This window comes from Anomaloglossus baeobatrachus, chromosome 2 (genome assembly GCF_048569485.1).
Source record: "Anomaloglossus baeobatrachus isolate aAnoBae1 chromosome 2, aAnoBae1.hap1, whole genome shotgun sequence".
NCBI lineage: Eukaryota > Metazoa > Chordata > Amphibia > Anura > Aromobatidae > Anomaloglossus > Anomaloglossus baeobatrachus.
In genome coordinates, this window is record NC_134354.1 from 377,850,712 (window position 1) to 377,866,326 (window position 15,615).

The 15,615-nt window shown below is 41.6% G+C and overlaps 1 protein-coding gene across 1 annotated transcript in view; it reads right to left on the bottom strand.

The window, feature by feature from the left end:
* Positions 1 to 15,615, bottom strand: part of GRIK3 (glutamate ionotropic receptor kainate type subunit 3) — a 1,015,705-nt gene that overhangs the window by 537,957 nt on the left and 462,133 nt on the right. Inside the window, exon 3 of the mRNA XM_075336050.1 lies at positions 5,638 to 5,895. Coding sequence (XP_075192165.1) covers positions 5,638 to 5,895 — 258 coding nt within the window. The remainder of the gene's footprint in view (positions 1 to 5,637; positions 5,896 to 15,615) is intronic.

Genomic DNA, 15,615 nt, shown 5'->3' on the forward strand with positions numbered 1-15,615 from the left:
TATATATATATATATAACAAAAATCATACATGAACTACACAATACGTAAATTCTAGAATACCCGATGCGTAGAATCGGGCCACCTTCTAGTAATAAGATAATTATCTATAAAATGAAGGTAGTCTCATACTCTAAGCCATAATGGATGGTAAGATGTGGAGCCTGAAAAGCAAAAGCTTAAAACATTACTACCCTTTTGCTTGTCAGTGTATACATATATAAATTAATATATATATATATTAATTTGCATTTTTTGCCTGAAATAAGTATCTGATCGCCTACCAACCAGCAAGAATTTTGGCTCTCGCAGACCTGTTATTTTTTTCTTTAAGAAGCCCTCCTACTCTGCACTCACTATCTGTATTAATTGACACCTGTCCACACACTCAATCATTAAAGCGCCAACCTTTTTATGATGGCCTAGGCTAAAGAGCTGTATACGGACACCAGGGAAAAAATTCTAGACCTGCAGAAGGCTGGGATATGCTATAGGACATCAGGCAAGCAGCTTGGTGAGAAGGCAGCAACTGTTGAGGCTGTTATTAGAAAATGGAAGAAACTCAAGGTGACTGTCAATCTTACACAGTCTGAGGCTTCACACAAAATCTCACCTCGTGGGTTAAAGATGATTCTGAGAAAGGTCAGGATGGAATAGAGCTGAGCGGATCCATGGATATTCGGTTCGGCAGGTTCAGCCGGACTTTAGATAATGTTCATTTTGGGACCTGGACTTTACCTGAACTCAAATGGAGATCAATGATTGGGCAGTTTGGCTCTGTGCTCACATGCAGCAATAAAGAGAACACTTCTGTAGGAGGGTGGGCTGGGTTTTTCCATTTTTTGTTTGGTACACACTACTTCCAATCACGCTGTTGTTATCCCCAGTGCAAGCCATTCAAACACTGCAAGCAGCTAGCACTGGTCTGAGAACTAAGTGTACCTGAGCACAGCAATGGTTGCATGAGTGATTTGCATACATAAGCAACCCGAACTCCAGACCCAAACTCTGTTTTTTTTGTAAAGTCTGTGCTTGGTATGAACACTGAACACCTCAGGTTCATTGATCTCTATTCAGAAATTAGTCCACAACTACATGATACAACCTGGTCAATGACCTGAGGAGATAATACTACCTTTAGTAACAGCTACACTGTCATGGATTAAAATTCTGCAGGGCATGCTAGGTCCCCCTGCTCCCACCAGTACATGTCCAGGCCCATTTGTAGTTCACCAATGGGAGAAGGTCATGTGGTCAGATGAGACCTAAATAGAAGTTTTTGGTATCAACTCCACTTGCCGTATTTCGAGTAAGAAGAAGCATGAGTACAACCCCAAGAACACTGTCCCAACTGTGAAGCATGCTAGTGGAAACATCATGCTTTGGGGATGATTTTCTGGAAAGGGAAAGGGCAACTGCTCCATATTAAAGGGAGAATGGATTGGGTCGAGATTTTGGCCAACAACCAAAACTGCTTCCCTCAGTAAGAGCATTGAAAATGGGTCATGGCTAGGTCTTCTAGCATGACAATAACCTGAAACACACAGGAGGGCAACTAGGGAGTGACTCCGTAAGAAGTATTTCAAGGTCCTGGAGTGGCTTAGCCAGTCTCCAGACATGAACCCTATAGGAAATCTTTGAAAGAAGATGAAACTCAATGCTGCTCAGCGACAGCTGCGAAACCTGAAATACATGGAGAAGATCTTTATGGAGGAGTCGGCCAAAATCCCTGCTGCAGTTGTGTACAAATGGGGTAAAGAACTACAGGAAACAACCTCTGTAATTGCCAACAAAGGTTTCTGTACCAAGTATTAAGTTTTGTTTTTGTATTGTATCAAACACTTATTTTATGCAATCAAATGCAAATTAATTATTTAAAAATCATTATTTTTTTTTATTATTATTCTGTCTGTCACAATTGAAGTGTACATATGCTAAAAATAACAGACCTCTCCAATCCTTGTAGGTGGGAAAATTTTAAAAATCTGCAATTTTTCCCACTATATATATATATATATATATATATATATATATATATATATATATATATATCTATATATATATATACACACAGTACAGACCAAGAGTTTGGACACACCTTCTCATCTCTAGAACAACTGTTAAGAGGAGACTTTGTGCAGCAGGCCTTCATGGTAAAATAGCTGCTAGGAAACCACTGCTAGGGACAGGCAACAAGCAAAAGAGAGTTGTTTGGGCTAAAGAACACAGGGAATGGACATTAGACCAGTGGAAATCTGTGCTTTGGTCTGATGAGTGCAAATTTGAGATCTTTGGATCCAACCACCGTGTCTTTGTAGAAAAGGTGAATGGATGGACTCTACATGCCTGGTTTCCACCGTGAAGCATGGAGGAGGAGGTGTGATGGTGTGGGGGTGCTTTGCTGGTGACACTGTTGGGGATTTATTCAAAATTGAAGGCATAGATAACCAGCATGCCTATCACAGCATCTTGCAGTGGCATGCTATTCCATCTGATTTGCGTTTAGTTGGACCATCATTTATTTTTCAACAGGACAATGACCCCAAACCCACCTCCAGGCTGTGTAAGGGCTATTTTACTAAGAAGGAGAGTGATGGGGTGCTACGCCAGATAACCTGGCCTTCACAGTCACCAGACCTGAACCCAATCGAGATGGTTTGCGGTGAGCTGGACCGCAGAGTGAAGACAAAAGGGCCAACAAGTGCTAAGTATCTCTGGGAACTCCTTCAAGACTTTTAGAAAACCATTTCCGGCGACTACCTCTTAAAGCTAATCAAGAGAATGCCAAGAGTGTGCAAAGTAGTAATGAAAGCAAAAGGTGGCTACTTTGAAAAACCTAGAATATAAGACATATTTTCAGTTGTTTCACACTTTTTTAAGAATTTCATTCCACATGTTTTAATTCATAGTTTTGATGCCATCAATACAAATCTACAATTTTCAGAGTCCTGAAAATAAAAAAACTCTTTGAATGAGAAGGTGTGTCCAAACTTTTGGTCTGTACTGTATATATATATATACTGTATATATATATATATATATATATATATATATATATTTTTTTTTTTTTTTTTGCCTACATGCTCTGTTACTTAATCGTTCTCCACTTTAGTGCCTGCCAGTAGGCATCGTTCTATGCTTAATTATTTCTGCCATCTAACTGCACAAACAATGGACAGTTCCTTCTTGCTCACCCTGGTGATAGGGGTGATTGCATGGTGTTACTAGACTCTCCACAATTAGTGCACTGTAATTGGACCATTTTATCATTAATGTCTAGCTACTTAAAATAAATAAAAAGCCTATCATATAAATATGCACAAATGGTTGATGACATTCCGAAACTAGCATACAAATGTACAGTGCTAGTAAAAAAATATTTCCTCTTCATTTTAAATTTATAAAACTATATGTTACCTGGTCAATCAAAAACCATCACAACTGGTAAAAAAAACCTTCTCTGAATTGCTCTGTAAACCAGATACCTAATTTGTACCTAGTTTTGTTTTCTTTTTTAGTTGAAGTTGTTTCAACATTTCATTGAATCTCATTGAACAATAGTCAGGGTTCAATGATTTTAAGAGTCGGTTACTGAAATCCTCAACAAAAAATAAATACTCCAATTTCTCTGAGCCTACAGAAGGATATTTTATTTCAACTTTTGCAAATTTTGATACTTTTTAAGACTAGAGATGAGAGAATCCATGGAACTTTGGTTCGTGAGGTTCAGCTGGACTTTAGAGTTTGGTTTGGGACATGTACTTGACCTGAACCCCAATAGAAGTCACTAATAGAACAGTTTTGGTCTCCACTCACACGCAGCCAGCGATAAACCGAAAACTTCTGGGATAGGGTGGACTGGGTTTTTTCATGTTTTTTTGGCGCACACTACATCTGATCATGCTGCTGTTGCCCCCCTTGTTAGGCGGTGAAACATTACAAGCATTTTGGACTGGGCTGAGCACTGATTGTACCCAACCAGATGGATGCTCAAATCAGTGGTTTGCATACATAAAGCATTCGAACTCCGAACAAGAACTCTATTTTTTTTAAGTCTTTGTTTAGTATGAATACCAAACCTCAGATTCACTGATTTCTAATTAAGACCCTAATTCTAAAGACTGTTTTTTTATGCCAGTCAAAGTTAGGGTAGTGCTGGATTTATATGCAGAAAATTTATTATGAGGCATGCTCTTCTAATGCATTGAGGAACCACCACTGTCAGAAATGTGTTTTTCTGGGTCTGGTGTATTTTTCTGTCATAATTTATACCACTTAAGTGGCAAAAATTATGATGAATTTGTTGAGCACACTTGGCCACCTTCTATCACACATAAGATTCTCCCACATTTCAAATACAGTTTTTTACTATGTTTTGCACTTTTGTATTCTTATTTTTCTTTATTCCATTTTAGACCACCTACATTATTGTGAATAGACAAGTGCAATAGAATCTTACCCAAAAAAACAGAAGATCAAGAGGGATGGTAACTCATCTTGTGCGGTTTTGTGATCCACAATCAGTAATACAGCCTTAAGGGTACTTTACATGCTGCGATATCAGTATCGATATCGCTAGCGAGCGTACCCGCCCCCATCGGTTTTGTGTCACAGGCACATCGCTGCCCGTGGCGCACAACATTGCTAGGAACAGTCACTTGGACTTACCTGCCTAGTGACGTCGCTGTGACCGGCGAACCGCCTCCTTTCTAAGGGGGCGGTTCATGCGGTGTCACAGCGACGTTACACGGCAGCCGTCCACTAGAAGCGGAGGGGCGGAGATGAGTGGGCGAAAGATCCCGCCCACATTCCTCATTGCCGGTGGACGCAGGTAAGGAGATATCTGTCGTTCCTGCGGTGTCAAACATAGCGATGTGTGCTGCCACAGGAATGACGAACAACATCGTACCTGCAGCAACAACGATATTATGAAAAGGAGCGATGTGTCAACGATCAACGATTTTTGATGATTTTGTGATCGTTGATCGTCGCTCCTTGGTGTCACACGCTGCAATGTCACTAACGGCGCCAGATGTGCATCACTGACGATGTGATCCCGACGATATATTGTTAGCGATGTCGCAGCATGTAAAGCACCATTTAGTTCAGCTGCCACAGAATACTCGTGCTCTAAGGCCAAACGAGAAGTACTGAAACCAAAATAAAACCGTGGAAGAAGAACCACACTGCTGTAGACAAAATGTAGATCCAATATACCGGATGATGTGTGAGAGGTGGTATATTTTGTTGCGTTTCGAAGTGAAACCCAACTTCATCAGGAAATCCACCGATTCATTGGTGGCTGTCCTGAAGGAGAAGTGGAGTTTCACTTTGAAATACGTAGAAACAAACCACCTCTCACACATCACCCGGTGTATTGGATCTAAATTTAGTCTGCAGCAGTGCAGTACTGCTTCCACGATTTTATTCTGGATCCAGTATTTTACACCATCAGTCATTTACTCTGGAGGTAGGTTCAATACACAGTTGTTATTTTTCCTTTTCATACATTATATGATGATTTCACATATGCAAGGCTAGTAAGTATTACTTTTGTGCATGAATCTGTAAAGTTTAATTCTTGACAATATTCTTTTACAAAAATAATATATTTTCATAGTGTCAACTCATCGTCATACCTGTGCTGTCATCGTAGACCACTGTTGCTGATCTCCACTTTAAAAATTGTACAAGATCCAGAATTGCGTGGCTAAGAGAAGCATAGTCTGGATACAAGTTTACGTAGAAGGAGTCTCTGTTATCTAGAGGGTGATGCTTCCATCTGACCTGAATATGTGGCACTTCCAGTGCGTTGCAAATAGACTGCACGGCGTTCGATGAAGAACTGTGTGATGGACCAAAGATGGCAACAACTCCAAGGGCCAACTGGTCACAAGCTGAAACAAAGAAGAGAAAGAAGCGTCTGAAGGTAGTCCTATTATATTTATTACTATGGGACCACTCTTTTTTTATGGGACAATCTCATGTTTTTTATAATGTAAACTTTATTGATTTTCAAAATGTATGATTCTGTCTTGACTCTTTAACGTAAAGAATACCATTCAAATATCATTAATAATAACATATCCATAACAGAGGGAAAGGGGAAATAGATAAGGGAAAGAAAAGGGAGGATAGAAGAAACAGAGTTTGTCATCACATTTTAAGAACTTAATAAGATCATTACACTTACTAATTTTACTTTAATAGCATTATAGAAATTAATCTTTTTAAAATTAATAAGGAAAAAATAATACTATCTCCCACACTATACGTACAAGAAGGTATATGTAGACTATGTATATGATTTATTAAGCGTCTGTTAAGGGCAATTTCAGGGCATGGAAAAGAAAGATCAATTTTTATTGGTTTAGCTCTGGCCACAATAGGCAATGGGCTCATAAATTCTCTATGACCTAACTGGATGAGATGGTAATAACTTGACCATTGAGCTCATCGTAGTTACATATAATACTCAAAGTAAATCAACAAGGATAACTGCTTGACCAAATACTGACCTACAGCACAAATCAGAAACAATTTGTCAGTGTGAAACAAAACATACAGTTAATAGCTTGGTATTGGCTTAAAGTTTAGAATAGATGACTATGTATTGTAGAAAAATCTATTGAATGCAGAACAAAGTCACAAGTAGTGTAAAAGATAGATAGATAGATAGATAGATAGAGATAGATAGAGGGATAGATAGATAGGTAGATATGTGTAATACATGGCATGTGACAATATGCTCGGTTTTGCAGACTTCTCTATGGACTACTCATATGTTCATCTTGACTGTTGTATCAAGTTTAATCTATACAACCATTTCAACTAATCAACTGCTGTTTATTTGATCATTTAGAATACCTAGGTTATTTTGCTGCCTCGAGTCCTAACTACTGTTATGCTTCTGTGCACGCAATGACTTGAGAAAGTTAAGGTGTGGGTTGGATAACCTTAATGCAACACAAAGTTGTTTTACCTCTAGGAACTTGAATAAAAACAAAGAAAACTTGATGGACCTCAAAGAACACAGCAAAAGTTTATGATTGAATGATACAAAGACGTTTGTAAATAATTATGTCAATAAAGAGAAATCACACACCACATGTAACATAATTCAGCAACCATTGAAATAATTATACAACCTGCCATAACAAGACTTAACACAAGCAGCAATGTATTTTGAATAGGGATAACTGGTCCCGTGGATGTTCGTTTTTGTCGGGTTCGGCCAGACTTTAGTTAAAAATTCAGTGTGATCCTCGAACTTGACTCGAGCTTGACCCCAAATGCTGAACCCCAAAGAAGTCAATGGGGACCTGTGAAAAAGGAAGCAAATTGGGAGGAACAGCAGGGAAGTGACTTAAAGGGGTTCTGTTACCATAGCAATCATGGTTAAATAGGAATTCAACCAATCAAATAAAAATGTTAAAAGGTCCCAGCTGAGACTGATTTCGGAGTTCCCTCACAGATTAAAAATTTCAGCTCCAGTAGATAACACTACAACTGCTACAGTTAAAAAGTTCATATCTGTATTTGGGATCAAGCTGGCTGTCTGCTGCAAGATTAACCACCTCCTGTCCCAGCCCCTTTGCTTTGAAGCACCTCCCTGATGCTATTGACTGAGTGTCCCGATAGGCCGAAGCTGAAAATAATGGAATAAGGTGGGCTTTACAAGTTGCGACATCACTAGCAATTGCTAGCGATATCCAGTGCGATAGCACCCGCCCCCGTCGCACATGCGATATATGGTGATTGCTGCCATAGCGAACATTATCGCTACGGCAGTGGCACACGCACATACCTGCTCGGCGACGTCGCTGTGACTGCCGAACAATCCCTCCTTCAAGGGGGAGGTGCGTTCGGCGTCACAGCGACGTCACTAGTCGGCCGGCCTATAGAAGCAGAGGGGCGTAGATGAGCGGGACATAACATCCCGTCCACCTTCTCCCTTCCGCAGTGCCGTCAGGATACAGGTAATGAGATGTTTGTCGCTTCTGTGGGTTTACACACAGCGATGTGTGGAGCTGCAGGAACGACAAACAACATCGTACCTGCGGTCGAACCGACTTTATGGAAATGAACGACGTTACACAGGTCCGCGATATTGTACGCTTCTGTGCTCGTTCATCATCACTCCTAGGATTTAAACGTTGCGATGTCGCTACCAGCACCGGATGTGCGTCACTAACGACGTGACCCTGACGACATATCGGTAGCGATGTCGCAACATGTAAAGCCCCCCTAAAACTCCGGTTCAATTTTGTTGTTTGCTGGGAAAGGATATGGAGGCACTCTCAGCCATCCAATCTAAAACCTTCTCTACTCATTCTGACATCAAAATTCGTAAAGCAGTACTTGGGCCTACAAAGTTATGCAAAACATCCTGTTGCTTGTGTGCACCAGAGGAAGGTTTTTCATTTGGACCCGGAGCAGGCACAGATTGATCACATCATCTCCCATGCAGCAACTCCACCACTACCAGCAGCTGCATCATGGCCACATCCCATATTTGATGCTCTTTTCATTCTTATCACCACAAAAAACAGCAGAGTACACAGAAAGTGTGCACAGCAAATTATTATACTGCCTGTTTTTACAGAACCAAACTTTCAGCTCCAGTAGTATACACTAAAGCTGCTGCTTTAAAAAAGCTCGTAGTTGGATTTGAGATTGTGCATGCGATCTGCCGCGAGTCTTGCTACTGCCAGTCCTAGCCTCTTTGCCTTGGGGCACCATCCTGATTCTGGTGACTGAGTGTCCCAGGGGCCTAAAGCGTTTACTTTGAAAAAGTTATTTTTTGAAGAAGGCAGCCATGCCTGAATGTGCAGAGTATTAGACATCCTGTATACAGAGAGAGAGAGAGAGAATACCCAGCAGATTATTACACTGCATGTATGCAGAGTGCCCCCCACAAACTCCATAGTATGGTGCAGAGTAGCCACACAGACCCTTTTTAGAGTACCTCACAAACCCTTTTTTAAGAGGGCCTCTACAGAACCCGGTGCAGAAAGGCCACGCCGAATCTTTTTTAAGAGGACCCCATAACCCCTTTTGTAAGAGTAACCCCACAAAGCCTGGTGCAGAGTGGCCATACAGAGCCAATTTTTAATGGACCCCCTCCATAGAGCCTTATGCAGAGTGGCCACAAAGAGCCTTTATTTAAAGTACACTCACAGAGCATTGTGCAGAGTTGCCACACGGAGACTTTTTTTAAAAGTACCCACACAGAGATTGGTACAGAGTGGCCACAAAGAGCCTTGTTTATACGTAACCCCACAAAATCTGATGCAGAGCATTTTTTAAGAGTAAACCAACACTGTCCCTTTCTCAAGCAGCATCCTGACCCTATGCTATTCAGAGCCAAATGGCAATGCCACCAGTTTTCCGGCATATATACAGGCTGGGTAACGTGGTGTGCTGGCCAATCACAACCATGCCAGTATCTGGCATGGCTGTGATGGCTGCAGAAGTGCCTACAGGTGATAAGCTTGTTCATTGGCTGTGCTGCAGCCTTTCAACTAACTTTATTCAGCATCAAAACAGCATCCAAACTCTGTGAGAAGTCCGTGTTTGAATTTCATGAATAATAAGAGAAACTGTAGCTACAGAAATCTGCCAACAATTTGCTGACACAAACTTCTTTTCAGTAGGGATGAGTGAACCCATGGATGTTTTGGTTCACCGAGTTCGGATGGATTTTAGTTAAATATTTAGTGCAGGACCCGGAATTGACCTAACTTTTAACCCAGCATTTTGGGGTGGCTGTGGGCTGCTTTTTTTTAGGCTGGGAAGGGCCAAATAACTATGGGCAATCCCAGCTTGAAAATATCAGACCCTAGCTGTCTGCTTTACCTTAGCTGGTTATCAAAAATAGTGGGGACCCTTCATCATTTTATAAAATTATTTAAATAATTTTAAAAAAATGGTGTGGGGTAAAGATCTGACTCACTCTGATGCTTGTTCGGGTAGACAGAGAAACTTTTTCTATTTAAACCACATGGCTGATTTATTCAGTCTTCATAAACCAGTAAACAGAACAAATGCAAAGAAATCATTTTTCAACACAAGGTAACAAAAGGGAAAACAAAATAACAAGTTCATACTTCTTGGGGATTCACTGGCTTGGGATAATCCTATCTTCACCAATAGTGCCACTACTGGATAACTTCACACTTCCACACACACAGACAGAATGAAACTACAGGTCGTAAGTTTTGCCACAAGTACAACACCCCAAGGTTGGGATATGTGAGCAGTCATTCCCACCCATCCATCTGACTGCTCATAAACCCTGCCCTGTGACATCCTGCTAACCCTCTCAACATCTAACACGCTATAGACTGCCTGGGCTTACATTATTGAGGCTATCAATCTTGATGATACACATCTCCCCTCTTGGAATGTGACCATCTCACACATGGTACAAAAATATCACAATGTAGCAAGATATACTAATGCAAAAGAATCAACAAATGCAGAACGTGTATAAAATCCCGAAAACAAAAATGATCCCCACCTATGTCAACACTATATTGACAGTTATTAGCAGAAGTGCCAATTATAGCCTATCACTGGTTTGTTAGTTTCTCCTGTCTGCATTCCTGGACTGCAAGCTGGATGGCTGACTTGCTTGCTAATATCTGGAGCCCTTCCTGGTATATATGTTCCCCGTCTAGGGCCTCTTTCTGATATATAGTCATGGCCAAAAGTGTTGGTACCCTTGAAATTTTTCCTGAAAATTTCCCAAAGGAAATTATTGCAATTACATATGCTTTGTGGTACACATATTTATTTCCTTTGAGTGTATTGGAAAAAGCACAAAAAAACACACAGAAAAAAAGGCAAACTGGACATTATTTTAAACAAAATCAATACAGTTGTTGGCACCTTTCAAAATTGCGGGTAAACAACTTTGTTTCAAGCATGTGATGCTCAATCAAACTCACCAGTGCCAAGTAACATGTGTTGGCAAAATGAAGATCACACCTGACACCACACAAAATGAGGAGAACTTGACAATCTTTGCATTATCTGTTTTTGTGTGCAACACCAACCATGGAGTACAGATGGAGAAGAGATTTGTCTGAAGACTTGAGAATAGAGATGAGTGAACCCGAACAGTAAAGTTTGGGGTTCACACCGAACACAGACTTTATGTAAAATCAGTGCTCGAGTTCGAAGTTCGGGTGTTTAATGTATGCTTAAACACTCAAGTGCATCGTTTTGCTTGGGTATAATTGGTGCTTGGCCCAGTGTAATCTTCTTTCAGTGTTTGAATAGTTTGCACTGGGGGGTTAAAATCAGCGTTATCAGATATAGTGTGCACAAAAAAACAAAACAAAAAAAACCCCTCCGTCCTCTCTCCCCTGGAAATGCTCTGCTTAGGGCTGCCTGTATGTGAGCGGAGAGCCAAACTGCCCAATCAGTGACTTCCAATGGGGTTCAGTTCATATCCAGGCCCTGAACCAAATTTTATCTAAAGTCCGGCTGAACTCACCAAACCAAAATTCAATAGGTTAGCTCATCTCTACTTAAGGACCAAAACTGTTGAAAAATTTAAACTATCTCAAGTCCATCTCCAGAGATCTTGATGATCATTTTACCATGGTGTGCAACATAATCAAGAGGTTTACAGCACATAGCACTGTAGACAAAAAAAAACTAGACAGCAGTTTGCTAAAATGTATGTGAGTAAGCCAAAGTCATTCCTGGAAATTGTTTTGTGGACAGATGAGATCAAGCTAGGGGTTTTTGGTTAAGCACATCATTCTACTGTTTTCAAAAAACAGAATTAGGCCTAAAAAGAAAAGAATACAATACCTGCAATCAAATATGGTAGAGGTTTAAAGATGTTTTGGGGTTGTTTTGATACCTCTTGCTCTGAATACCTTGACTATGTGCAAGGCATTATGAAATCTGAAGATTATCAAAGGATTTTGGGTCGCAATGTAGTGCCCAGTATTATAATGTTTGGTTTACATCCTAGGTCATGAGTCTTTCAGCCAGACAATGACAACAAACATACTTTGAGAAGAACACAGAAATCTGAACCGGATCTAAATCCCATTTAACGCCTATAGAGAGATATTAAAATTGTTGTTGAGAATTCAAATTCGGGAGACCTGGAGCAGTTTGCAAAAGAAGAATGGTCCAAAATTCCAATTGAGAAGGGTAAAAGGCTTGTTCGTTGTTATAAGTAGAGATGAGCCAACCAGCCGCGGTTCGGCTCGAGCTCGGTTCGCCGAACCGAGGTCCCATTCGAGTTCGGTTCGGCGAACGTTCGACGAACCGAACTCGAACCAATAGGAAATAATGGGAGGCAATCACAAACACATAAAAACGCATTATAAATGTACACATACAGTTAATAAACATTGCCATAACACTTACCGGTGCCCGCGATGCGTCCTGCACTCTGTCTCCTCTCACTATTCCTTCCGATGATCGCTGCGTCCTCCCGATAACCAGCACTGACAGGACCTTCCGTGACGTCGTCAAAATAGCCATGTGACCAGTCACGTGGCTATTATCTCATTGGCTACAGACCGGTCACATGGCTTTGACATCATGTCCTGTCCTAGGTCCTGTCATTGCACTCTCCGGTACACGGTGCACATTTGTGTATCGCCGTGTACCGGCGACATGCTCTAGCACACGGTCGACTCCCCGTTCCGTTAGGGACCGGCTGACACAGCCGATAATTAACGGAGATCACCGTTGCCATAGCAACGCAGTTAGCGGTGACGTCACCGCTAACCGCGGCTCCGGGAATCACATGATCGGAGCACCGTTGCTATGGTAACGCGTCTGTCAGTGTTACCGCTGTTACCGCTAACAGCCAGCAGCACTGATCTCTCACGGAGTGAAGGCTGCACGGGAAGCAGTGTCTTCCCCCATGCAGCAGTGATGGAGCAGAGCTGCATTTCTTGAATGAGAAAGACAGAAGACCATGGATCGTGGAGGGCTGACAGGGGGTAATAAAGATGGAGTCTCTAATGTGTCTGTGTATTTATTTCTATTAAAGTATTTTTTCTCTGTGTGGTGTCTTTTTTTTAACCCTTTATTGGAAATTCTTAATGGCCGGGTCAAACGTGCCTGACATTAAGAATCTCTTGCTTAATACTAGCTAGAAAAACAAAGCTAGTATTAACTCATTATTACCCAGCAAGCCACCCGGCTTCAGGGCTGTTGGAAGAGTTGGATACAGTGTCAGATGATGGCGCTTCTATGAAAGCGCCATTTTCTGGGGCGGCTGCGGACTGCAATTCGCAGCAGATGCGCCCAGAAACCTCGGGCTAACCTGTGCTGCGGATTCCAATCCCCAGCTGCCTAGTTGTACCTGGCTGGACACAAAAATGGGGCGAAGCCCACGTCATTTGTTTTTTAATTATTTCATGAAATAAGTGAAATAATTAAAAAAAACGGGCTTCCCTATATTTTTGGTTCCCAGCCGGGTACAAATAGGCAACTGGGGGTTGGAGGCAGCCCGTGGCTGCCTGCTGTACCTGGCTAGCATACAAAAATATGGCGAAGCCCACGTCATTTTTTTGGTGGGCAAAAAACTTCTGCATACAGTCCTGGATGGAGTATGCTGAGCCTTGTAGTTCTGCAGCTGCTGTCTGCTCTTCTCCATACAGACAGACAGCAGCTGCAGAACTAAAAGGCTCAGCATACTCCATCCAGGACTGTATGCAGAAGTTTTTTGCCCCCTGAAAAAATTATGTGGGCTTCGCCATATTTTTGTATGCTAGCCAGGTACAGCAGGCAGGTACGGCTGCCCCCAACCCCCAGTTGCCTATTTGTACCCGGCTGGGAACCAAAAATAAAGGGAAGTCCTTTTTTTATTATTTCATGAATTTCATGAAATAATTAGAAAACAAATGACGTAGGCTTCACCCCATTTTTGTGTGCAGCCAGGTACAACTAGGCAGCTGGGGATTGGAATCCGCAGCACAGGTTGGCCTGGGGTTTCTGGGCCCCACTGCTGCGAATTGCAGTCTGCAGCCGCCTCAGAAAATGGCACTTTCATAGAAGCGCCATCTTCTGGCACTGTATCCAACTCTTCCAGCACCTGCCTGCTATACCTGGCTAGCATACAAAAATATGGCGAAGCTCACGTCCTTTTTTTGTAGTTTTTTGGCAAAAAAAATAAAAAATGCTTCCCTGGATTTTCCATTGCCAGTGAAGGTAACACCAAGCAGTGGGGGTTAGCAGCCAGTAGCTGCTTGGATTACCCTTAGCTAGCAATACAAAAAATGCAGCGGGAGCCCATATATATTTTTTATAATTATTTATTTAAATAACTAAAAACAAATTCTTTAAAAAAAATGAAGTAGCGCTCCGTAGCTATTTTTGATTCTCAGCGCAGATAAAGCAGACAGCTATGGGTAGACACCCCCATGTGCCTGCCGTTACCTTGGTTGGCAATCAAAATACAGGGAAGCCCATTAATTTTTTCTATTTAAAAAATAGTTAAAAAAAAAATGACGTTGGGTCCCCCCATTTTTGATAGCCAGCTAGGGTAAAGCAGACGGTTGTAGCCTGAAAACCACAGCTGGCAGCTTTACCGTGGTTGGGGATCCAATGTGGAGGTCCCCCCAGGCTCTTTTTTTATAATTATTTTATAAATATTAATAATTACACAAAAAAGTAGGGTCCCCCCCCAAATTGGATCACCAGCCAAGGTAAAGCGGACAGCTGTGGTCTAGTATTCTCAGGGTGGGAAGGTCCATAGTTATTGGGCCTTCACAGCCTAAAAATAGCAGGCCGCAGGCACCCCAGACGTGGCGCATGCACTAGATGCGCCAATCCTGGCGCTTCACCCCAGCTCATCCCATGCCCTGGTGCAGTGGAAAACGGGGTAATAAATCGGGTTGATACTAGCTGTAAAGTCACCTGAGATCAAGCCCAGCAGTTTGTGATGTCATGGCGTCTATTAGATACCCAACATCATAAACTATCAGTACTAACAAAAAAAAATCGACAAAAGAAATTTATTTGAAAAAACAGTCCCCAAAATATTCCCTCTTTCACCAATTTATTGTAAGAAAAAAAATAAAGGGGTCCCACGACGACTCTGGACCGTCTAGAATATGGGGGGGGAGACACTCAGGGAACGTATTCCCCATTTTCTAGGAGTACAGACCCTTCATGTGAGGAGTGTGGGTGCAATGAATCTGCACTCACTCTCCCCGGGTCCACAGCAGCAGAGTCCATGTCGTAATGGTTGCTACCAAAGCTGCAATGCCCTGCTCATGAGGTAAGGGCATGCCTAATCATGAGAACTATTCTACATTTCCAAATATTGGTATTTGCTGATATTATTGCTATTCCACCTACTATATATTGGGGATTTTATCTTGGAGATGGAATACCCTTTTAAGTCCAGTTATCCAGCTGAATGAATACTTAACAACAGAGCTCACTATTTAGATGTGTTTTCTTGTGGCGTATAACGGACTCTTATGTTTGGTAGTCGTTCAGCAGGGCAATTATAAAATCAAATGCCTCCATTTGGAAATGTAGTATATAGCTCTCCTGATCAATTATGTTCCTTACCTCATTAGCAGGGCATTGCAGTAATAATAATAATATATTCATTTATATAGCGT